The sequence below is a fragment of the Miniopterus schreibersii genome (genome assembly GCF_964146895.1).
Source record: "Miniopterus schreibersii genome assembly, chromosome: 16".
Classification (NCBI taxonomy): Eukaryota; Metazoa; Chordata; class Mammalia; order Chiroptera; family Miniopteridae; genus Miniopterus; species Miniopterus schreibersii.
Window position 1 is genome coordinate 29,208,362 of NC_138116.1, and position 22,408 is coordinate 29,230,769.

The 22,408-nt window shown below is 45.7% G+C and overlaps 2 protein-coding genes across 5 annotated transcripts; both read right to left on the reverse strand.

Moving 5' to 3' along the window:
- Positions 1-1,095: 1,095 nt before the first annotated feature.
- ALDOC (aldolase, fructose-bisphosphate C) lies at positions 1,096-4,706 on the reverse strand (the record flags this gene model as incomplete). 2 transcript variants are annotated; one of them, XM_081115646.1, is made up of 9 exons in its annotated part: positions 4,543-4,706; positions 3,365-3,486; positions 3,067-3,278; positions 2,899-2,953; positions 2,644-2,804; positions 2,447-2,530; positions 2,031-2,205; positions 1,711-1,910; positions 1,096-1,583 (listed from the first exon to the last, which is right to left on the reverse strand). In XM_081115646.1, the coding sequence occupies exons 2-9, from the start codon at positions 3,474-3,476 to the stop codon at positions 1,488-1,490; spliced, it is 1,095 nt and encodes a 364-aa protein (XP_080971772.1). In that variant the 5' UTR covers positions 3,477-3,486; positions 4,543-4,706. The 2 variants fall into 2 exon arrangements, with proteins under 2 accessions (XP_080971772.1, XP_080971771.1); XM_081115645.1 differs by lacking the exon at positions 1,096-1,583 and having other exon boundaries at positions 1,699-2,205; positions 4,543-4,665.
- A 590-nt stretch (positions 4,707-5,296) lies between these two features.
- Positions 5,297-21,802, reverse strand: SPAG5 (sperm associated antigen 5). 3 transcript variants are annotated; one of them, XM_081161109.1, is made up of 24 exons: positions 21,596-21,802; positions 21,274-21,399; positions 16,344-17,440; positions 16,057-16,240; positions 12,296-12,370; positions 11,962-12,054; positions 11,736-11,870; positions 11,404-11,523; positions 11,191-11,283; positions 10,975-11,088; positions 10,520-10,613; positions 10,234-10,381; positions 10,052-10,154; positions 9,732-9,865; positions 9,391-9,529; positions 7,862-7,973; positions 7,615-7,701; positions 7,239-7,359; positions 7,026-7,137; positions 6,557-6,637; positions 6,009-6,164; positions 5,856-5,930; positions 5,641-5,721; positions 5,297-5,507 (listed from the first exon to the last, which is right to left on the reverse strand). In XM_081161109.1, the coding sequence occupies exons 1-24, from the start codon at positions 21,638-21,640 to the stop codon at positions 5,436-5,438; spliced, it is 3,597 nt and encodes a 1,198-aa protein (XP_081017235.1). In that variant the 5' UTR covers positions 21,641-21,802; the 3' UTR covers positions 5,297-5,435. The 3 variants fall into 3 exon arrangements, with proteins under 3 accessions (XP_081017235.1, XP_081017234.1, XP_081017236.1); XM_081161108.1 differs by having other exon boundaries at positions 7,239-7,374; positions 21,596-21,727; XM_081161110.1 differs by lacking the exon at positions 7,615-7,701 and having other exon boundaries at positions 21,596-21,727.
- Between the last annotated feature and the right edge of the window lie 606 nt (positions 21,803-22,408).

Sequence of the window (22,408 nt, forward strand, 5' to 3'; positions counted from 1 at the left end):
GGGTTGCAGGCTCAATCCCCGCCCTGGTCAGGCTGGGGCATGTGTGGGAGGCAACCAATGGAGGTGTCTCTCTCACCTTGATATTTCTCTCTCTCCCCCTTCCACTCTCTCTGAAAAGCAATGGAAAAAATACCCTCAGGTAAGGACTGAAAAAATAAATTAAAAATAAATAAAATAAAGAGGGATATTAATAGTGTCTATTTTATATAGATAGTGAGTTAATAAACATAAAATGATTAGAATAAGGCCTGGCAGGTGCACACAGAAAGTACTATATAAATATTAGCTATTTTTGTTGATATAAGGTCAGATTACACTAGGCCTACATTCCCATATTGCAATAATTAGCTGGGTGTAGCATTAATTGTGCATTTTAATCACAGCATGGCCTCCCCAGTTCACAAGGAACACATTTAGCAGGTTCTTTCATCTTTTTATTTACTCAGATAGGTCTAGGTGCTCGCCCTACCCCCACAGCCCACCGAAGTGGTCAAAGTTCATCATGAGAACTCACCAGGTCTGCCTTTGCCCAAACCCTCAAATTGGCCCCCTCTGTGCTCCCATCTACCCCAAATGGGAGTGGACAATAGCCCTTGGCAACCTCCTAGATACTCTGATCCATCTGGCAGTCCCAAACCTTGGGGATTCCCTTTGTTGGGCAGGAGCCCAGGTGCTCCTCCTACAGTGATTCTCCCTTGCAGAATGTGTCAAGCCCTGGCAGGGCTCAACACAGCTGAGAAGTGACAGACTCCCATCCCCTCCTATCACAGTTTGGGGCCTTGCACAAAAGCTGCCTTCAGGAATTGCTCAGGTCTTGCACCACTCCATCCTGCTACAGCTGCAGCCTAGTGCCTCTGATGTGGCAATTCTTGAAAGACTTGCAGCCCTCCATACGGCCTCACTCCAGCCTTGGACAGCAACAGGGAAGAGAGATGGGAATGATGACGAGGTGTACTTCTCCCCCATAAACTTAAAACCCAGTGAATCAAAACCCATCCTCTCCACCTCCACAATCAAAGGGCCCTGAGACAGAGTAGGCAGAGATCAGAAACTGGGAGGAGAGGATTTGATGTGTAAAACAGACAGACAAAGTAGCATGTTTTGCTATCATTTATTTGCTATGTGGTATGTACCCAAAGCATAAGTCAGGTCTGGTGGCCTTCCCTCTGATCCCAGGAGAAAGGGCAGGCAAGGAGAGCCCAAGGAGAAGCTACCCCATCATGGGGAAATTGTGGGGGCTGACAAAGGCAGGGGGAGTCTTGGGCATCCTGCTCTGACTTCTAGCAAGTTCTGCCTTCAGCCATGAGGGGCTTCCTACCCCCCATCGGTCCCAGGTGCAGCAGGAAGAGGGGAGGGGAGGAGAAAACAGGAACATGACTCGGTGCTGGATGGAGGCATCTTTGCTCTGCAAAGCTATTTGGCCCTGGCTGTGACTACAGGAAAAATTGGGTGCAGGTGGCTGGGCCAAGAGCTGTGGAATGGAGTACTCAGTAGGCATGGTTGGCAATGTAAAGGGACTGTGCTGCTGCTCCTCCATCTTCTCCACTGCCTTCATACTTGCCCTGGGCTGCAAGCCCATTCACCTGCAAAAGTGAGGGAAGGGAAGGTGTAAGCAGGCCGAGCCAACCTGCAGATGCCAAAGGCTGTAGTCTTTGGATGCTACCCCCTGTCTAGCACTACCACCCCCAACCACCACCCCTAGCTCCCAACCTCAGCCCGCTTGATGAACTCCTCAGTGGCAGCCCCAGCATTGTCCCTTTGCCCTCGCCAGGCATTGAGTGCAGAGGCCTGCAGGGCACGCCCATAGGAGAAGGTGAGGGCCCAAGGCTTCGGAAGGGGGCAGCGATTGATAGCATTGAGGTTGAGTGATGCCTCCTCTTCACTCTGACCCCCAGACAGGAAGGTCACTCCTACAGAGAAAACAAACTGATTAGTCACTCCCTGTTTTTCCAGGGTAAGGGACCCTGAAGGCACAGGAAGAACCTGAGGATGGTCTAAGGACAGGAGTAGGTCAGGAAGCAGGGTGGTACCTGGGACAGCTGGGGGCACAGTGCGACGCAGGGCAGTGACAGTTGCCATGGCAACCTCCTCTGGGCTATACTTGATGGGACAGGCATGTCCAGGGGTGACCATGTTGGGCTTCAGCAGGGTCCCTTCCAGGTACACGTGATGGTCACTCAGAGCCTTATACACAGCAGCCAGGACCTGAGGATCAGAGGAGGTTTACTAAGGCCTGGTCCCTGCCACTTACTGCTCTATGCTCCCTGTCTAGAGGTGGATGGGCATGACTGTGAGGGTCAGTATAGGCTCAGGCTCACAGGTCTATTCTAGGATCAAGTGAAAAAGTGCTTGGGGAAAGTGCCTGCATCTGAACCAGGGACTGTGGCAAACAAGCTTCCATCAGGCTGTCCCTGTGGTATGTGTCTATGCCCAGGTGAGGACTTACCTTCTCTGTGACATACTGGCAACGTCTGAGGTCATGGTCTCCATCAGGCAGGATTTCAGGTTCCACGATAGGCACAATGCCATTCTGCAGGTAAGAGAAGAGTAGCTTGGCAGGGGCAATAGGGAAGATGGGAGAAAGTTCTCTCTCCAACAGGCACAGGGCACCAATCTGAACCCCTCATGCATGCATACACACACCTGCTGGCAGATGCTGGCATAGCGGGCCAGCACACTGGCATTCTCCAGAATGGCAAGTGCTGAGGGTGTGCGCTCACTGATTTTCAGCACACAGCGCCACTTGGCGAAGTCAGCACCATCCTTCTTGTACTGAGCACAGCGTTCAGAGAGTCCATCCAGCCCTGCAGGCATATTGCCAGTCTCATCACTCTGCCCCTCTTTGCCAGCATCAACCACCCCCCAACCCTGTGGTCCTGAAGTCTACCCATCCTGTACCTTGAGTGGTAGTTTCTCCGTCAGTCCCAGCTAGAGGGACTACACCTTTGTCAACCTGAAGTGAAAACACAGGCAGAAGGTTGGACCCAGGCAGGATTCCCCTTGCCACCCTTCACACACACACACCTATTTCCATGCTCAATCCCCATCCAGGGTCAGTGGCTGCACCTTGATGCCAACGACAATGCCCTTATCCTGGATGGTACGGACGAAGGGGACACCATTATCATCTTTCTGGTAAAGTGTCTCATGAAAGAAGATGACACCTCCAATGCACTTCTTCACACGGTCATCAGCACTGAACAGGACCTGGCGGTACAAACGGCGGTTCTCCTCTGTGTTTTCCACCCCAATTTGGCTCAGCCGCTTGGCCATGCTGCCTGGGGGCAAACAAAGAGGGGTAACAAGGTGATCCCCAGGGCTTCCTGGCCACCTTTACCCTACCCAACCACAGGCCCCCACCTACCTACAGACTCATCTGCGGCCAGGATGCCTTTGCCTGGTGCCACAATCCGGAGAGCAATGTCAGATAACTCCTTTTTCTGCTCAGCAGAAAGGGCTGGGTATGAATGGGGCATGGTGACAGCTCTGTGGAATGGAGACAAAATATAAAAGCCGTACCCCCACCTACTACCTCCTCCGCTTCCTCTCCTGGCCATATGGGCCAAATGGCCCTCCCTCCACCCCCCCAATAAGCATGGGGCTGGGAACAGGGCAGCAGTCCTTGGCATGGGTCCTGGGCATCAAAGTGGCACCAATTTTTTTGACAGCTAGCAGGCTTAGGGCCCCAGTTCCCACATCTCCTTTTGTCCCTGATGGGCACCCTTCCCAGCCCTGGAGAAAGATGCATGGTGGGGGTGGGGAGTTAAGCAGACTTGAATCTACAGGTCTTATGAAACCTGTCCAAATGAAGATGCCAATCCTTCTCTTGTTAAATTTGGCCCCTTCTTCAGGTAGGCATAACCCCTGACCTTTCCAACTTCCCTTTTCTCATCCTCAGTAGGACCCCTAGGGAAAGTGCACTTACTTTTAAGCCTTCAAAATATGGCAAAAAGGACCCATCACCCTTCTTCCCTTGGCTTGTGGATGAAAAGGTTGGGAGGAGGGGGGCAGGTAGGGAGTAGGACTGGCAGGCTTCTATAACCTGTTTTCCATACCCAAACCGGACTACCTCTGCAGGCAGGAGATGGGAGCAGAGGGTCAAAATTGAAATAAATGAGTAAAAAGGCTAAGAAAGGGAGGGAGAAGGCAGATTTGTTGGGTGGTGACAGTGAGACAGGCTAACTAGTAAGGGGGAAGGACCTAGACCAGCGGGACAGAGAAGGCAAAAGAACTGTAGAGGGAACTTAGCCAAGGAGAGGGAGCAGATGAAATTAAAATGGTCTTGGTGGAAGAGGCTGACCCCATGAAAAAAAACAAGCAGAGGAAGACTTGGGATTGGAAAAGCTGAGGTCCCAGTGTAAGAACTGAGAGGAAGGGGTGTTGTGGGAGGTCTGAACCATGGGATTTAGAGTGGACAGAAAGGACAGAGGTTGTAAGGAGAGAGCTGAGAGGGCCACAGGGAGCAGGGCAAGGATGGCAGGGGGAAGAGTCAAGAACAAGAAGCAGAGATGCTGAGCAGCTCCCGCCTTGCCCCAGCCTCACCTGTGAGCAGCGAGTTAGCGGTGGCAGCACAGTTAACAGCCTGGGTCCAGGTCTGAAACAGCTGTGGCTTCAGCCCTGGCTCCTGTAAATGAGGCTGAGGATGCCGCAGAGCTACGTGACTCCCCCAGGGGGCGGGGCGTCACCTCCCGCCCAGGCCCCGCCCCTCCCTAGGACTGGTGTCCTGGCAAGGCCACGCCCACGGAGGCGGGGCAACGAGGTGGAGTGACTGCCCTGCCAGAACCTGGAGGCTGCCATGGACCGTCCCCCTCCCACTTGGTGGAACCCTGCCACCAGGGCCCCGGAGGCAGGAAATGGCCTTGCCCTCATTTCTGCCACAATTGCTTTAACCATGTGCTGGGCACTGTGCTGAATGGGGATTAAGCAGAGGTCTGGTGAAGGAGAGTCACCTAAACAGTCACAACAGGTGGGTAGGCAGAAGAGAGGCATCAACAAAGTGTGGGAGTCCAGGCCAGGGAGTAAGAAACTGAGTTTCTCTGTCCTAACCCCTTTATTCACCATGGCCTACTGGAGAATGAAGCCTTGTCTGTCCCCCATCCCCACCCCCCAGGCTGTGAGCCAGAGAACAAGCAGTCCAGTGCCCAGCATATTTGGGGAAGCCAGGGAAGCGAGGAAGGGCAGGCTTTGGCCCTGGATGTAGCAGGAGGGGGTGAGTGGAGGTTGCCCAGGCAGGAAGGCCAAGCTGCTTCTCCCCTGACTTTAGCTACCCCCTCTCACCCAAGAAACAAGATTCAGTGAACTTGAAGAAACATATTAAATATACTTTATTTAAATAGCATTAAACCCAGCTGGCTCTATGCCAATTGGTCCTGGTGTTGGGGTAGGGGAGTATTATAGGTAAAGAGGGGGTAAAACAGACTCCAGCTTTTCATTTCTTAGCTTAGAAATTCCAGCAATTCCTGTAGCTCCTTGCAACCCCTCACGACCTCTGGGATGGACAGCAGAGTCTGGGAAGAGAGAGAGAGAAAAGGCAGTTCCGAGTTACAGCCCCAGGAAGCACCCACCAAGTTAGAGGGACAAAAACGGAAGCCACAGAGAAGCCTGCAACATTACCTTAATTGAACCCCCTCCCTCCTTTACCTCGTAAATATGCTGAACAACGTCATCTAGTTTCTTTAACTCCTTGTCAGAGCGCCGAAGATTCTCCTCCAAAATGTTTCTCTAGAAAGCAAATAAGCTGCATAAGCTCAGTGCTTAAAAGAATAGCATACATAGCTTGTGGGGCAAGGAAAATATGACAGGGTACTTGCTAGTGGTGGTGAGAAATGGCCCCCCAATGGCATGGGACTTCTTACATGGCTCTGGAACTTGACCATGAGTTTTTCCTTCTCATTTTTCATCTCCAGGAACATCACCCGCAGTTTATCCACCTGTAGATATGTCCAGATCAGTAGGGGCACAGCCTAAGGTTCCCACGAAATGCCCACTTCCTCTGTTAACTCTGTCACCTCCTGGGAAAGCCACACTTTCTCCTGGATCCAGTTAGTGGCCATGGGCTGAGAGCTGGGGTCCAGCTGGCCTGCCAGGGTCTCTTGGAGCACCTTAGTCTCTGTCTCCGCACGCCGAAGTGAGCGGGTAAGCTGGGTCACCTCCTCTCTAAGACTCTGGGGGTGAGAATAGAGAGGTATCCAGTAGGCCTCAAAGGTCCTCTCCATCATTCTTTTTTTAAATATGTTTTTATTGACTTCAGAGAAAGGGAGAGGAAGAGAGAGATAGAAACATCAATGATGAGAGTCATTGATCAGCTGCCTCCTGCATGCCCACCCCACCCCCAATGGGGATTGAGCCCGCAACCTGGGCATGTACCCTGACTGGAATCGAACCGTGACCTCCTGGTTCATAGGTCAACACTCAACAACTGAGAAGCCAGCCAGGCCTCTCCATCATTCTTATCCCATGCTGTGAACAGGTAGATCAGGGGATTCAATTCCCACATTTGGGATCCTGGCTACCAGTGACACAGAAGGCAGAGGACTGGGCATTATGATGAACGTACTATGAGCTCGCCACTCTTGTCTATTTGCTCTAAAATCTTCTCGTTCTGCTGCTGTATCACTTCCTGGAGCTCCTTTTCATTCTGTGAGGGAAAGGGAGGTAAGAAGGCACTGAGAGAGCTAGCTTCTTTGCAGCCCTTGCCAGGAGATAGGATTTAGTGCCTGACCCATGCTCAGCCCAGGTTGCTACCAAGTGATAACGCTCTTCTTCCTCTAGGGCTAAGTCAGGCAACGCACACCTCAGTGGTGAGAGAGCTCTGCTAGAGTTCCCGACTTCTAGGTCAGCCTGGGAGATGGGTCAGCCCATAGCTGATTCCCAAACATGTGAAATGTCTGACCCCAGGAAGGGCAAAACTAGGGCAGTGGTTGGAAAATCCCCACCACCCAGATTCCCAGAGAGACAGTGGTTCCCAGTGGGCCAGTACAGCTGCCCCAGTTCTCCATCGCCCCACTTCTAGGCCCCTCCTTCACCTTGTAGCGCAAGCACAAGGCCTGGTTCAACTTCTCTATGTCTGCTTCCTTTGCCTTCTGGGCTTCCTGATGCTGTTCTTCCTGGGCCTGCAGCCTAGCCTGCAGATCACAACTTAGGGGAGAGAATTCAGCATTATTCCTGTGCTCTGGAGGGCTAGCTGGGCCCTTGATGGAAGGGGCTGACCTCTCTCACCAAGACTGCACTCCACTCACATCTTTTGCTGCAGAGTCCTGACAGCTTCTTCTTTAGAGTCTTGCAGCAGGGAACACAGGCTCTGAAGCTCCAGAGTCATAGTACTCATTTCTTCCAGGCTCTTCTCCATGCCTGGGGTCTCTGAAAGAGAAAGTCCTAGATAGAGGTAGAGCCCTTTTACTCTGGAAGGAGTATGTAGCCATTATTTCCACAACTTTTACCCATGTTCCCCACCCACAGGATTTGAGTGTCTAGAACATTACAGGTCCCAAAAGACAAATAAAATGAGCCCAAGTAGAATTGAGGTTTTTAGAGCAAAGCACTTTTCACTGCTTTTGTCTTTATCATCACTACTTGATCTAGAAATGAGGCAGGATCCCTGGAGCCCATCCTAACCTGTAGGCTGAAGGGAAACCACTGATGCAACTCGGGTGAAAGCACTCTTGTCACTTCCAAGCAAGGACACAGGAGCTGATTCTGGCTCTAAAACAAAAACCAACCATGGTAGAGGGCCCCTCTGGTGATCCAGTCAAGGATCTGCCATAATGGAAGCAAGGGAGAGGTCTGTTGGTGGGCATCTTTAACAGCTGAAGATATTAGCAGGGTCAAAATTTTCCCACCCCTAAATTCCAGGGCCTTTAACCTTTGTCGGCCATTGCTGTCAAGATGCTTCCCAAGAAGGTGCTGTCTGTGGGTGGAAGGTGTTCCTGGGCAGAAGCACAGGCTGTGCTTTTCAGGAGAGTATCCGGCTCAGGCTAAGGGCAAATGACAACAAAGCATCAGCTGCTTTTCAGGGTTAGTGATTTCCGTGAATTCCCAGGTACTCCCAGGTGGCTTTTTGTAAAGACACCTCTGGAATGCTGTTCTCTCTTCTCTATCTTCAACTTCTCCCTTATCTCCTTTCCCTGAACGTAATTCTCTCTCACTAAAGCAACATTTTTCCTTAAATAAACCTTCTTTTTACCTTAAATCCCCTACATTTCTTGCCTAAAACTCTCACCATCTATTGACTCCCCAGCTCACTACACTCAGGCTTCTGACACACTAATCTACCAGAATTCTCATAATTTCATTCAATGGCATCCTTACTTTCAAATGTAATAGACACTTTTCAGCTTTTATTTTACCTGACCTATTTGGTAATTGATGACCACGTTCTTTAGAAACTTCCTTTTCTTAGCTTCTGGGACATGACTCTCTCTCCTTCATAGGTAGGCCTCATACCTTTCTGGATATTCTCTCTATAATTGTTGGGCTCCTTCTGGTTAAGATTTGGCCCTCTTTACACTCTAATCCATTCCCCAGGTCTCCTCACCTCAGGAGCTCCACAAAAATATCCACTTCTAAATGGATAACCCTTCAATCTGTCTCAACTGGATTTTTCCCCAATCTCCAGAATTAGAGGCTCAACTGCCTGTGAAAAATCTACCAGAATGTGCCATAGTTCACCTGAAATTTAGTATGTATAAAGTTGAGCTCACCATTTTCCCTGTCCCACCCCACCAAAAATCTGTTCCTTTTTTATTCATGATCCTAGAGCAGGGGGCAGCACTGTTTGCAGCTTAAATCTGGCCTGCCACCTGTTTTTGTAAAGTTTTATTGGACCACATCCACATCCATTCATTTACATACTGTCTATGGCTGCTCTTGAGCTACAAAGGCAAAGTTGAGTAGTTAAGACACAGACCACTTGGCTCGCAAAGCTGAAAATATTTATTACATTTCACTTTATAGGAAAAGTTTGCCCACCCCAGTTCTAGAGTGTCACCATCTTTCCAGCCATCTAGACATCAGCATTCACTCTTCCACCTTACTCCTACAATTGGTCATAAGGTTCTATTACTTCTACTTCCTAAATATGTATACAATTGGAAAACCTCAGTAAACTAGGAATAGAGGGGAACTTCCTCAACTTGATAAAAAATAGCTACAAAAAAATCTACAGCTAACATCATACTTAATGGTAAGAAACTCGAAGCTTCCCTTTAACATCAGGGTAAAAGCAAGGATGTCCCCTCTCACCACTCCTTTTCAACATCATAGTGAGAGTTCTAATGAATGCAGTAAAATAAGAAAAGGAAATAAGAGAGATGTAGATTGGAAAGGAAGAAATGAATCCGTGTTTGTTCAAAGATATGACTGGAAGGGAAGAGAAAGACCTCCAGATCCTACCTTCTCCTTTAGTTTCGTGTGCAGGAAGAGGGTCAGGCTCTGTAGCTGCTCAGTTAGCACCTTTAGCTCTTGGGAATACTGGCATGTCTTCTCCAGGTCTTTCTCCCGATTCTCTGCTATGGTGCTAGCCAGTTTAGCCCTGAAATAGGCAAGGAAGAGAGAGACCATGTGACTTTCCCTGAACACCTCTCCTAAATCCCATATAGAAGTGCATTCAAAAAGGGAAACAAAAGGCTCTTGGACCCTGTCACAGTTCTGTCCTTGGAGACTTTAGCTTCTAGAAAGGCTCCTGAGAAAGATAAGCACTTAGGAGGGAAAGCAAAGAAAGGTAGAGATCTTACTTCAGGTTCTCTACAGTGTCCTTGAGGTCCTCACACTGCAGGCTGCGCTCCCGTAGCACTTCCAGTGTGGTTTTCAACTGACACTCAACCTGGCCCAGCTCCAAGTGAGCTACCTGATTCTCTTGATCTGCAAACTGGGGAGACCGGAGAAGGAAGAAAGGAAAGGAGCAAGAAAAGGAGGGGGGAAATGAATCTCGGTGGGAAATGTTAGAGCCCTGGGAACAGAGGCTTTTTCTAGTCCAGTCTCAAATCTCACCTGAGTACCATCAGGTAAGAATCACACTCCTGCCAGCTCCCTTGCCCTAAGCCATATTCCTTACCTCCAGAGTCTCCTTCAGGTCCTGCACCTCCTTGGCCAGAACAGCATGTTGTTGCTGGAGCTCTGCTTGCACGTGTTTTAGTGCCATCTCTTCCTTTTGCCACCTGCCAGAGACCTTATGTTAGATCACATTGGTCCTATACCCTGGGGACCTATCGCCACAGTAACCTGATAGGAACTCACTGAGTAGCCTGCTTCTCATTGCTCTGGGTAAGCTGGCAGAGCAACTCATCCTTCATGGCCAGGTCCTGGGTACAGTGGGCATGCTGACTCTGTAGCTCTTTTAGCTGACTCTGCATGCTGGCCAGAATCTGTAGCTGAGCCCGGAGATCTAAAAACCAAAAGTATCCTAATGACACCATGTGGTCACCAGGCCAGAACCTCCCCACACTTCTGCTCCAAACAAGTACTCTAGCGCCACAACCCAAGCCTTAGCAGGGCAAAACTACTTGCATGCATGCACACACACCTGTTGCTAGGCGACTGTTTTCCAACTCCAGTTGTTCTATTTGGCCTTTGCAGTTCTCTAACTGGGAAGAGACTTGTTCCAGCTCCCTGGAAATCTAGGAAGAAAAAATAGTTTTCCTCCCACAGTTCCTCTTGAATCAAGAGTCCCAGCACTTGGTCTAGCTTCTCTTTCTTGACAGAACAGCAAACCACCTGTTCCTGGGCAGCAACACTACAGTAAAAAAGACTGATCCTCAGGAAAAAGTAGAAACAGAAGACAAATTGCTGAAGAAAATGCTGAAGGGCAAAGGAAATAACTAAGCCCAAGGCCATCTTACAGGGAAGGGACCTAGATGGTCTCCAAACCCACAGAGTAGGAAGAAGACAGGTCTAGGGTAAGAGGCCGCTCATTAGAAAGGCCTTCTGAATAGGAGGAGAGGAAATCAGACCTAAGCAGTTCCCACTCCTAGTTTGTACCTGCTGCTTCTCCTCAACTGCAGCATCACGTTCTTGTAGGGTCTGCCGGCTCTTGGATGTGAGTTTCTCTGTGAGTTCTCGAGACCGGCTCAGTAAAGCTGTCCATGTTACATACTACCAGGGGAAGCAAACAGACTGATCAGTCAAGCACTCTTGAAGCAAGGTTCCTAACAGGGCTGGCTGTAACAGAGTGGTATGATGGCCCCAAATACTCACATCCAGTTGCATGGATATCCAGTCTTGTTGCAAGATTGAAGTAAGACTTGCTGTCTCCTGAGCCAACTCTTCTTGCTCAGTATGAAGACCTACCTACACAAGAAGGAGTGCCCATGGAGGAGCCCCTTCCTCTGAACACAACAAAGTAGGGGTACAGGACCATCGTCCCGTGTATCAGCATGGATCTTAATAAAGAAAATGCCCTCAAATTACCAGTTGGGTCTGGGTCTCCTTCAAGAGTCCTCTGAATTCCCTCATGGATGCCAGGTCCTGTTGCAACTGGCTGATGCGCTGACTGGCATGTGCACAGAAAGCCTCTAGCACTGCCTCTGCCTGTTTAGGGAAGAGGTTGCAAGGACATGGTGGGCAGAGGAAGGAAACAGCACAAAAAGCCATACTATCTGCCACATCAGTAGTTTAACTCATTATTCCCCAGGGCAGGCAATTCTTAGGCCACCCATCTCTGTCTCACGTAAATTTGTGTTCCTGCAGGAACTCTGAAGAAGAGATCTCCCACATCCAGGAACAAAAGCATGACACCTTACCGCATCCTTGCCTCTGAGGGCCATTTCCTCTCTGTGCTTTGCCTCCTCCCTTTCTGTGTTGAGGCTCTGGAGCCTTGTCCTCAATTTTTTCAACACATCAAAACAGCAGGAGACTAAGGTTTCTGTGCGCCGAGACTACAAGATAAGAATCAGATGCTGTGTCTGGTTCCTTCTTTTGCCTTTCAGTCCCACCAGAGGCCTCTGCCTTCATCTTCATGCTGCTTACCTCCTGACTCACAGTAGTTTTATCTTCCTCTAAGTGCGACAGAGATAGGTAAAGCAAGGATATCAGCTCCTTAGAGACCAGCACCCATGACTGCTGTAGAGGGAAAGATGGTTAGGCTAGATCAAATAAAGTCACTAAGCGGAAATAAGAACACTGGTGAGGAAAGCCACTAACCCAAATTTTAAGCTCCAATAAGGAGATATTCTTAATGGTTTGGAGACCTCCCTCCCTTCACTACCACGGCTGAGTACCACCATCTGCTAACTACCCAAGATTCTCCATTCTTGATTTTCACAGGAGACCCAGTAGTGGTATAAGGTCAATCAATATTTACCATGACATTTCTGGTCTGCTGCAAAGTCTGTTCAATCTCTCGGCTCCCTCGAAGATGCTGCAGTTTCTTACTTATCTAGGCAGAGAAACAGAGTTGTTCCTTTTGCATAGGTAGCATGCACCACCAGTACATCATTTCCCCTCCAACTCACCGAGATACAGGAGCCTTTCCTATTAAAAGCAGGAGCAAGGCTCACAGCTTGATGAAGCCAAGTCAGAAAAAAATCCAGAGCTAGGTAAAATTTTTCTTTTTCAATGACCTTTTTCTAATTATAAGGATAGTGTTTATTGTAAATTTTTGAAATACACAAGTGAATAAAATGGAAAAAGAAATCATTACTAATTTCACCACCTAGAGCAGTGATTTTTAACCAACAGTATAGCACCTATTTCAAGAGATTCCAACATATCTCCACACCAGAGATTTTGCTATAGGAATCTGCTGTAACTGATGGGGTGGGGGGTGGGGTGGGAGGGGAGTTATAGACTATTGGTTTAGAAAGAAATTACAATATCCAATAAATTCTAAGATGATTATCTTTTTACATTTTAACACCACTAAAACTGGGATGCATGTTAATATTAATAGTGTCAAATTTGATGAAAGACAGTAATGCTTAAAAACACACACAATTGAGATTGTTTTATATATATATATGTTATATATATATAACATATATATATATAACATTAAGCCATATATATATGGTGTCCCCAAAAAATGTATACACACTTTGAATGATTATAAGGTCAATGTCAGTTAAACCTGAAAAGGAGTAAAAATTGAGTTATCAGCTGTTAAAGTGCATATACATATAAATTTGGGGGTCCTGCTTTAATTACTTATTTTTATTATACTAATGTTATTTAGCCTTGAATTTATATTTGCTCTACTCATTGGATTGGCCTGAAACTGGAATATCTGCTTTAGGGGGACCTATCAAAGTAGAGCCACCACCATTTTAACTTCTGCTATTTTACCTCACTTCAAAGCCTCTCAGAGGTGATCTAAACTCTGATTTCCTTTCTTTAAAAACCTTGAACTTATGTTAAACTTCTTTGCCCATGTTATTAAAAACTCTTCATAAACATACTTTTAAGTAACTGCAGAATATTCCATCTTATAGATACACCATTCATTATTTCTTATATTTTTTTATTATTATTATTATTATTTTTTAATATATCTTTATTGATTTCAGAGAGAGGAAAGGAGAGGGAGAGAGAGAGATAGAAACATCAATGATGAGAGAGTCATTGATCGAGCCCGCAACCTGGGCATGTGCCCTGACCGGGAATCGAACCCCGATCGCCTGGATCCTAGGTCGACGCTCAACCGCTGAGCCACGCCCAGCTGGGCTAATTATTTTTTTTAAGTTACCATTTTTATGCAGAATTTTTTTCTCCTTAGGATATATCCCTAGAAGTGAAGTTACTGGGTCAAAGTTTGAACTGCTTTAAGGGTCTTACTTAAATGTCCTTCAAAAAAGGCTGAACCAATTTATATCCTACTGACAGCAGGACAATGCTTACCAGCATTAGCTATTTTACTCTTTGCTATTTTGTCAGAAGAAAATAACATCACTGTTTCATTTCTCTGACCATCAGTAATGGTAACCTTCTCAAATATTTATTAGTCATTTTTATTTCCTTATTCTCTAGCTGTTCATTACCTTGGGGCAGACAAAAATCTTAGTGTGCTATGTAGACACATGATCTCAAAGGCAGCAGAGCTATAGAAAGACTTTAAAGTTATGAGAGAAAAGCGGGGAGCCTTCATTACTGCTGAAAGGCAGCCATCATCTGGGGAAAAACACTGCTGTAAGCAATGCTGAGTCACGATGTTACAGCAGTCTGGATTTAAGGGGGCAGCTCTCTTGGAGTTCATCACTCCCTTCCTCAGCAAAGCAGTCATCATTCCCTCCTGCGCCGTGCAATAAGGCACGGAGTAGCCCATGAGTCCTGGAAAAGGCACACACGCTGTTCAGAGCAGGGCAGTCAGGCAGGTGATGAGATTAGTGTGAAGGAGGAAGCCAAGTGGCAAAGACCTGGCACTGTGATGGGGAATGGCTGAAGGTGCTGTCATTTCCCCTTTTTGGTTCTGCTTCAGTGGCCTCCAAAGGGATTTGGCAAGCTTCAGGGGAATAGGTACAAGGCCTTTTACTCAGGGTAATAGGTACTCAGGAATAGGTACTCAGGGACAGGCAATGAGGTCAAAGACAAGAGGAAAGGATACAAAAATAGGAAAACACAGGAGACAAATTGAGCAGCTAAAGGAATGATGAGCCTACGGTTTCCAGGATTTTGGCAAACAGTAAAGTCATTATTTGAGGATATTTTCAACCCAAAGGAGTTCTTTGGGCATTTGGAGAGCATCTCTTCTTAGCAGCAGCCACCTATTAACCTCACTAGCCACAACACTGAGACTCTCAGTTCCTTCCTCTGACACCATTCCCTTCTTTCCTCAGCCTGTGTTGTCTGTCACAGCTAGAGTCCTCTACTAATTGTTCTTCAAACTGTTTTCCTCTCATATCTGCTATACTAATTTTGAAAGACTGAGTGTCCTTAAGTTTAAATTGTTATAAAGACTACAATTTCTACCATATTATAAATATTGATGGTTTGAAATAAAACTGTTAAATCACTCTTAAATATATCCAATGGAATAATACATACACCATAAAGATTTAATACCTGCTTTATACCTTTAAAAATACATGGACAAGCTCTTTTTTAACAGTCAGAAATTTTACATCATCCCTTTTTCTTCTTGAACCTGTATTTTTACTTCTGTCAGAATTTTATCCTAAAGAACATATTTAAAGCCTGTTATTAATCAATATATTGGTAACAACAAAAGTTCATCTAAATCTAAATTAAAGTTTCTTTTAAATTCCTCTGACCAAAAGCTTTCAAGTGAAAGCATTTTTTTAGATAGAGAAATATTTTCAACAGTTGTATACTAATCATTGTAATATTATAATTTTAATAAAATTACAAACATACCTAGTAAAATTTTATTGATCATCTATTAATGAAATGGATGGAACCTCCCTCCCCTTATTAGTTCATGTGTCTGTGGATTACTATAATTCCTACAATAAGACATGGTTTAGCAACAATTCTATGCCTATTTTCCATCCTCCTAGATGTAAGCACTGAGAAATCTTCACATAAATAATGGGAATAAAAAGGAATGAAAGAAGGCAGGAAGGGGATGTCACCCGACCCTAGGAGCTCCTTTGGAGATATACGCCAAAAATCTCATAGTGAACTTTCATCAAAAATGTTTAATGATCCACTAACAAAATTAAAGTTTTCCCTCAATTTTGTTGAAAGCATGCAAAAATTTTACATTATATGATCACTGTAGTCATTTACTTTCTCAGCATGTACACAAATATTTTCTATTATTCGATTGCTATCCCTTGACAATGTAAGATTCAGGATATGTAGTAAATATGGTCTTCTTTAGTAAAGTGGGCAAGGGTAATTGAGAATGGGGAAGTGGGAAAGCAAAAAGATTAGCAGAGTACATTTGGAGATGAAGATCTAGAAACTGATTCCCTTAAAACCTGCATGCATTCCCTTAGAAAGTCTTGACATACCCCTGGAGTATAGTGAGTACCCACAGCTTTACTAAGTTTTCCAGGTCCGTGGCTTTTACATATTCTAAGAATGAACCTGTGGCAGTATATCAGCTTAAATTCTGAGGAAGACAGCCCACTGGGATTTTCCATGCTTTGGGAGTAACCTTCTTACCCCACTGGGACAGGTGTCAGTTGTGTCAGTCTGTGTGCTACTGTCCTGAACTTCTGGGTGAGGGGTAGTCAGCTGGCTCTTCCAATTCCGCAGCTGGCGGGAGAGAACCTCCAGAATGACAAGGGAGTTCATCAGGTTACCTTCCAGGTCGTGTCGAGATAAGGCAGTCAGATCTGGAGGATGGCTACAGCAAAAAGAGAGCATGAGAAGAAACATAGGTGAAGGGATGGAAGTGGCAGGTCCAGGTTAATGGAACCCAGGAGGCACCAGGATATAGGGACACTTACTTCCCCCATAGGAGATGCTCCCTCTCAGAAGTACTGTCCTTGGTGCCCACCAGGCCTGTCTGGGATGTGTTTGTACTCTTTTCCTGTGGTGGTGCTGGGGGAGTAAGCCAAGTCCCCACTGAGCAAGTAGAGAAAGGAGCAGTGCCAGTTGCAGCATCCTGAAGCACAGAGGGAAGGGATAAGCTCTGGCGGAGATTTTCCAGCATTACTGAGGTATTTACACCTTTTTCCAGCCAGGACAATGGGGACATCCAAGGTCCTGCATCAGAGATGAGAAGTCTACCAGCATCTTCTACTGCTGGGCCTGGAGCTGCCTGGGATTCCATTTCTCCTGAATTTGGGGTCAGGCATGTGGGTGGAATACCTTGCATATTTGAGACAAGTGCTTGATCTCTCAATTCAGCCTCCTCAGGGAATGTGGAAAAGCTCATTTCTCTTTCCTCTACAGCTTTGTGCTCTACAATTTCCTGCCCTGGGTCTACATGACTGACAGGGAAATCTGCTGCAAAGGCAGTTGAAGGGGAAAGACAGAGCATGGAGGAAGGCAAGAAGGCATTACTTTCAGAAGACAGTAAGTCCTCAGGCACGGCCTCAGTTCTACTGTCCTTCAGGCTTTCCTTGGAACAGTGTAGCTGTTGCTCAGAACGGGGATTTGGTGGATACTCCAAAAGATGGTACGGAGGATCCTGAAATGTAAGTTTCTCAGGCATAGCAGGAACAACTTCTGAAAAGCTATCTTCCCTGCAGGGTTCCACCCACTTTCTCAGCAGATCTCCTGGCCTCAAAGGCTCATCTAGAGAAAAACCGTTTGTTTCTGCCATGGTATTTAAATGGGCCTCAAGTGTAATGTCTTGCTGCTGCCCTCCTGGAGAGGGTACAAGGACCATGGCTTTAACCACATTGTTGTGCAGTGGGTCTACTGCTTCCTCAGATGTTTTGGGAGTAGAATTGTTCTGGGGAGTCAGATTTAGGGGCTGCTCATCTGATTCATGTTGACAAGCTGGTAGTGACCTTGAGAGAAGGCTGAACTGTTCTGATGGGGAGTCTGTCATCTTAGCATTTTCAAAATCCAGTGGAGATGAGTTGTTGCTGCCCTCCTGCCAAAGGAAACAAAAGTAGTTGACTAAGGCAATCAATTCCAGTTCCCAACATACAATGATGGGTGCAGGATACTGTCCAAATTCAAAAAAGGTAAGATTTCTCATTACCTCTGCTTAGGTAAGACCTTGACTAAGCCTTGCTGCTCACTACAGAGACCCAATAGCAGGGAAAGAAATGCTGTGAAGCCACTTGGGTCCTTCCAAGTGAACCTGCCTATAGTATAAACAAGGCTGAGATAATTTATCTCTATCAAAATGACCCCACTCCTCTTTACTGCTATCTCCAACTCACTTCTAGGGGAAATAGGTAGGAAGGGTCCCTATGTTCAAGCTCTGTTAAAATCTAGAGTTGGTACAAGATTTATTTCCTTCTTGAACAGAGTTAGAGAGCACTTCACCCACAGAGATCCATGGGCCCTAGGGAGAAAGGGCAACATCAACTTGTGCTAGTAACCAAGAGCTGAGGGCATCCTGAATACATGGGTTGAATCCATTGAACCCATGGGATTTGAAGGGCTCTAGCCTTTGGAGCAGAGGAGAATAAAGAGCAGAGAGACTTCCACCTAGTACCCTAATAAGAAACTGACAACCTCCCTACTGCTGATTCACAGGGACAAGGACCACTGCACCTTCTACCACTTGCAAGTTGCTGGTCCTGAGACTCAATGAACAAGAAAAGGAAAATGTGGATGTACTGAAGTGGATCTAGTAGCCACAGAAAGAACAAATCCTAAGATAGTTAGAAAAGGTAGACTCTGCACTATCATGTTTTGCTCAGTGGTTAGAGCATCAGCACGCGGACTGAAGCATCCAGGGTTTGATTCCGGTCAAGGGCACGTACCTCAGTTGCGGGTTAGATCCCCAGCCCCGGTCAGGGTGCGTGCAGGAGGCAAGTAATTGATGTGTCTCTCTCACATTGATGTTTCTCTCTCTCCCCCCCCCTTCCACTCTCTCTGAAAAGCAATGGAAAAAAAGAAAAGGTAGATCCCAACAAAACACAGATGATGGAAGAAACAGATGACAATTTGAACTAAAAAAAATATGAGTATATAAAAAGATTCAAGTACCACACACACACACACACAGACTTTCTGGAAATAATAAATATTACTATTAAACAAAAATTTCAGTAAAATGAATTAGAAGAGGATGGTCAGTGTTGAAACTGGAATTACTGGCCTGGACAATCAAGCAGAAGAAATACCTTAAAGTAAAGATAAAAATACCCAAAAAAATGTAAATCTTAGGGAGAAGCTACAAGGATTGGAATATAAATCCAATAAACCTAATAAAACAAGTTTCAGGAGAAAAGAGAATACATACAGGTGAGTCACTGATTAACAGATATATATTAGAATAAAATTTCTCTAAGGTAAGAAAGACCTGAGTTTGCATATTGAAATGGCTCATCAAGTTCCAAACAGTATTAACAAGAAAAAAATACAATAAAAAAATAAAAATTTTGAACTACAAAGAAGACAAAACTATTTTAGAAGTATTAGATAGAAAGACCAACTATGGGGGGAAAAAGAATCAGACTTACATGAAAAGTCAAAAAAGGGCCTGGCCGACGTGGCTAAGCAGTTGAGCATCAACCTATAATCCCGGAGATCAAGGTTAGAGTCCCAGTCAGGGCACATGACCAGGTTGTGGGCTCGATCCTTGGTTGGGGGCTTATAGGAGGCAACCAATCAATGACTCTCTCATCATTGATGTTTCTCTCTCTCTCTCTCTCTCTCCCCCTTCCTCTCTCTGAAATGAATTTTTTTTTTTTTAAAGTCTAAACAGGGTTTCTGATATTCTAGCATGTCCTGTTTACTGACCTGAATATTGGTTACAATGATGTGTAATTTATACAAATTTGTTAAGCTGTATGTTTGATGTATTTTCACATATTATATTTTAATTTTTAAAAGTTTTTCTTTGAAGGTTCATTAATCATATATAAATATTCTGGTATGCATTGTTTATAGTGAAGTGTTACTACATCACATCTTATTTTAGCACGTCAATATATTCTTTCTTTAATTATAAAAAGTTAACTTAGATCCTGGCCAGGTAGCTCAGTTGGTTAGAGCATCATCCCAATACGCCAAGGTTGTGGGTTCAATCCCCAGTCAGGAAACGTATACAAGAAGCAACCAATAAATGAATAAATAAGTAGAATAGCAAATCAATGTTTCTCTTTCTCTATCTCTCCTTTCCTCTCTCTCTCTAAAATCAATTTAAAAATAATAATAAAATAAAAAGTTAACAGTTCTTGAAATTTATTTGCAAATACACTTTTTCCATTTGGCATTATGGATTGTTGCCTACTTAACTGAATATATAATGTCAGCTTATCCTAAGGGTGCCCACATACTGTACTTACTTTCTTAAGTATTCATTTTAAGCAAAGTGCTCACTAATAGGAATTTGTATTTTGGAGGTGCTTGATCTATCTACAAAGAAAAATTAGGAATTAATGTATTATAAAATGCTCCTAGAAGTCTTAATTGTGTTTATTTTTTTAAAAACCTGTAATGATAGATTTATATGCATGGAAGTAATTAAGGTATATCATTATTGTAGCTTTTTAAGTTGTATGTGATAAGACATATTTTCTTTTTACTGTATGTTTTTGTTTTGTTTTGTTTAATCCTCACCCAAGGAGTGAGGATATTTTTTCCATTGGTTTTTAGAAACAGTGGAAGGGAGGGGGGGGGATCTATTTAATATATATTGATTCATTAACATTGAACTCACAGTCAACAGCACTCATGCCTGAATGAAGCTTAATTAACTCTCATAAGGCGCATCACAGCTTTCTTGCACTTAGGGACACTAGCCAGCACTTCAGCACTATGTTTGGGGGCCATTTAAAACAGTGAAATAACCAACAAAAAACACAAAATGCAAAAACCATGGCACTAAAATAGATTATGAGAAGGACATTTGCTTACAGTATGCTAAAACAAGAAGACAAAATGTCACCTTTTTCAACCTCAGCTGGGGATATGTGTTTAAGGTGATTCATTTTTTGCCTCTCTGCATGTCACAGATGACCAAAAGTGTTGCAAGTATTGATTTTGGGGTTACAAATAAATTTTAGTGAGTAAGTGAATTCACAAATACTAAATCCACGAATAATGAGGATTGACTATATACATTTCTTTGCATGTCGCTTTTCTCATTTAACAAAGTGCAAATCCCTCCATGTAAACAAAAAGCACAAAAATGTAAAAACCATGGCACTAAATAGCTGGTGTAGAACTAATCCATAAGCTACTATGGTAGGCATGAATCACAATTCATTCATAAATGGTAATTTATGTTTTCTTGGTTTTACTTCTACAATGTTAACATAAATATCTTTGTACATATACAGGGTGGGGCAAAAGTAGGCTTACAGTAGTGAGCACTAGAAACACAGAGTTTATTCTTGTACTATCATTAAGTATTATATTATTTTCCATAGAGCAACTGTAAACCTACTTTTACCCCACTCTGCACTGCCTCACTCTGTCAGCTGTCTGACCTCTGCATAAGCAAGCTCATGTTAGAGGGAGACTACTAATCAGAATGATAGTATTTTTATCTAATTTCGTAAAGATTGAACAGGAGAGGAGATGGTAAAATCTAACAGCTAAATAGAGGTCCAGGTTCTCAGTGGATTTCCTTTAACCACCCTAGGGCACCTCTCTGTTGGCCTGAATAGCTGTAAATGGATGTCACTAAGAGAAAAGATTTCATTATCGTTATTAATTACGTGTCAGCTCTGGCCCTCAGTTCCTCTGAGCTCTCGGTCTCGGCAAAGAGCCCAGTGCAGAAGCTGGCCAGACGAATCTCACCTGCAGCCCCAGTTTGCACAGCGATGGGGTCAGCGAGCAGCATATCTGCGGCCCTTTTCCAGAGCTGGTGAGGGCACCGGGCTGCAGGTTAAGTTCTCGGAGAGGAGTTCTCATAGTTGGTTTTCCCTGAGAAAGAAAGACACGGTGTGAGGAAGCCTGGGCTCTCAGCCCGGCCCCGCTAAGAAGCTCAGAAGGCAATTAGAGGCTCTCCCCCTCAGACGCGCGGAAGCGCCAGGACCAACAACAATCCACACGCCCCCGCTCCCGCCCCCACCCCGGAGCTCGGCCCAGCTGTCTCTCTCCATGAGGCTCTCCCGCTCACCGGTTGGGGCGAAGGCGACAGGCTCAGTTTTTTCACCCGCCACATCTTCAACCCAGAATACAGAACGACCACCTAGCGGACCCAAGAGGTGACGGCTAGTTCACCCGCCATCTTCATTTAAAACTGCTCCCCGTTTCCGGATTGGCTGCGAAGCCTCAGTGCGTCAGTCCGGTGCGTCCGCTCGGGGCTCGAGACCCGGGAGCGGAGGGCGAGGCCAACGCAGGCCACGCCCCTCCCCGCCGGCGGTCGCGCGGGTCGTCTCCGCCAACCCCTCACCGCGGACGGGAGCGGGAGGGCGGGACGTGCGCCAAGCCCAAGGCGGGTAACGTAGCCTCACCTCGGGAAGAGTACCTGGGAGGCTAGGAAGTCAAGGAACCCATCCCTTCTGCTTCCCGTGGCGCCGCCTCACACCCTTTCAGAAAAGTTGTCTCTGTGGCCTGGCCCTTGAAATTCTCTCCTCAGGTTTCCCTCAGTTACCTCGCGCTTCAGCCTCGACCAGAAAGAGCCCGCCAAGCAGTCGAAGGGAAAGGGGAGGGGAGCGTTTTTTAACTTAGGCTTGGTCTGTCCGCGCATAGGTCCTGTGTCCGAAATGTCCGGAGACGGGTAGTTCTCAACCCCAGCGGTAATTTAGCCGCTTCGGAATCTCTCGTGTTTTCGTGGCACTTTATCTCAGGGCCTGCAGCGAGTTGACTGGAGCAATAGCTAACATGTTCCAGATACTTTACATATATTAACTCCTCTAATCCTCATAAGGATCAATGAAGTAGGTACTGGAAATATCCCCATTTTACTGACGAAGGAACTGAGTCATAG

Bases quoted from the DNA above. Each gene is read 5' to 3' on its own strand.
- SPAG5 (XM_081161108.1), bottom strand. From the start codon at position 21,640: ATGTGGCGGGTGAAAAAACTGAGCCTGTCGCCTTCGCCCCAACCG. The intron at 6,165-6,556 runs GTACGTTCATCA...TCTCACCCCCAG, and splicing joins ACAAGAGTGGCGAGCTCATA to AGTCTTAGAGAGGAGGTGAC. The intron at 5,508-5,640 runs GTAAAGGAGGGA...CTCTCTTCCCAG, and splicing joins TTGTTCAGCATATTTACGAG to ACTCTGCTGTCCATCCCAGA.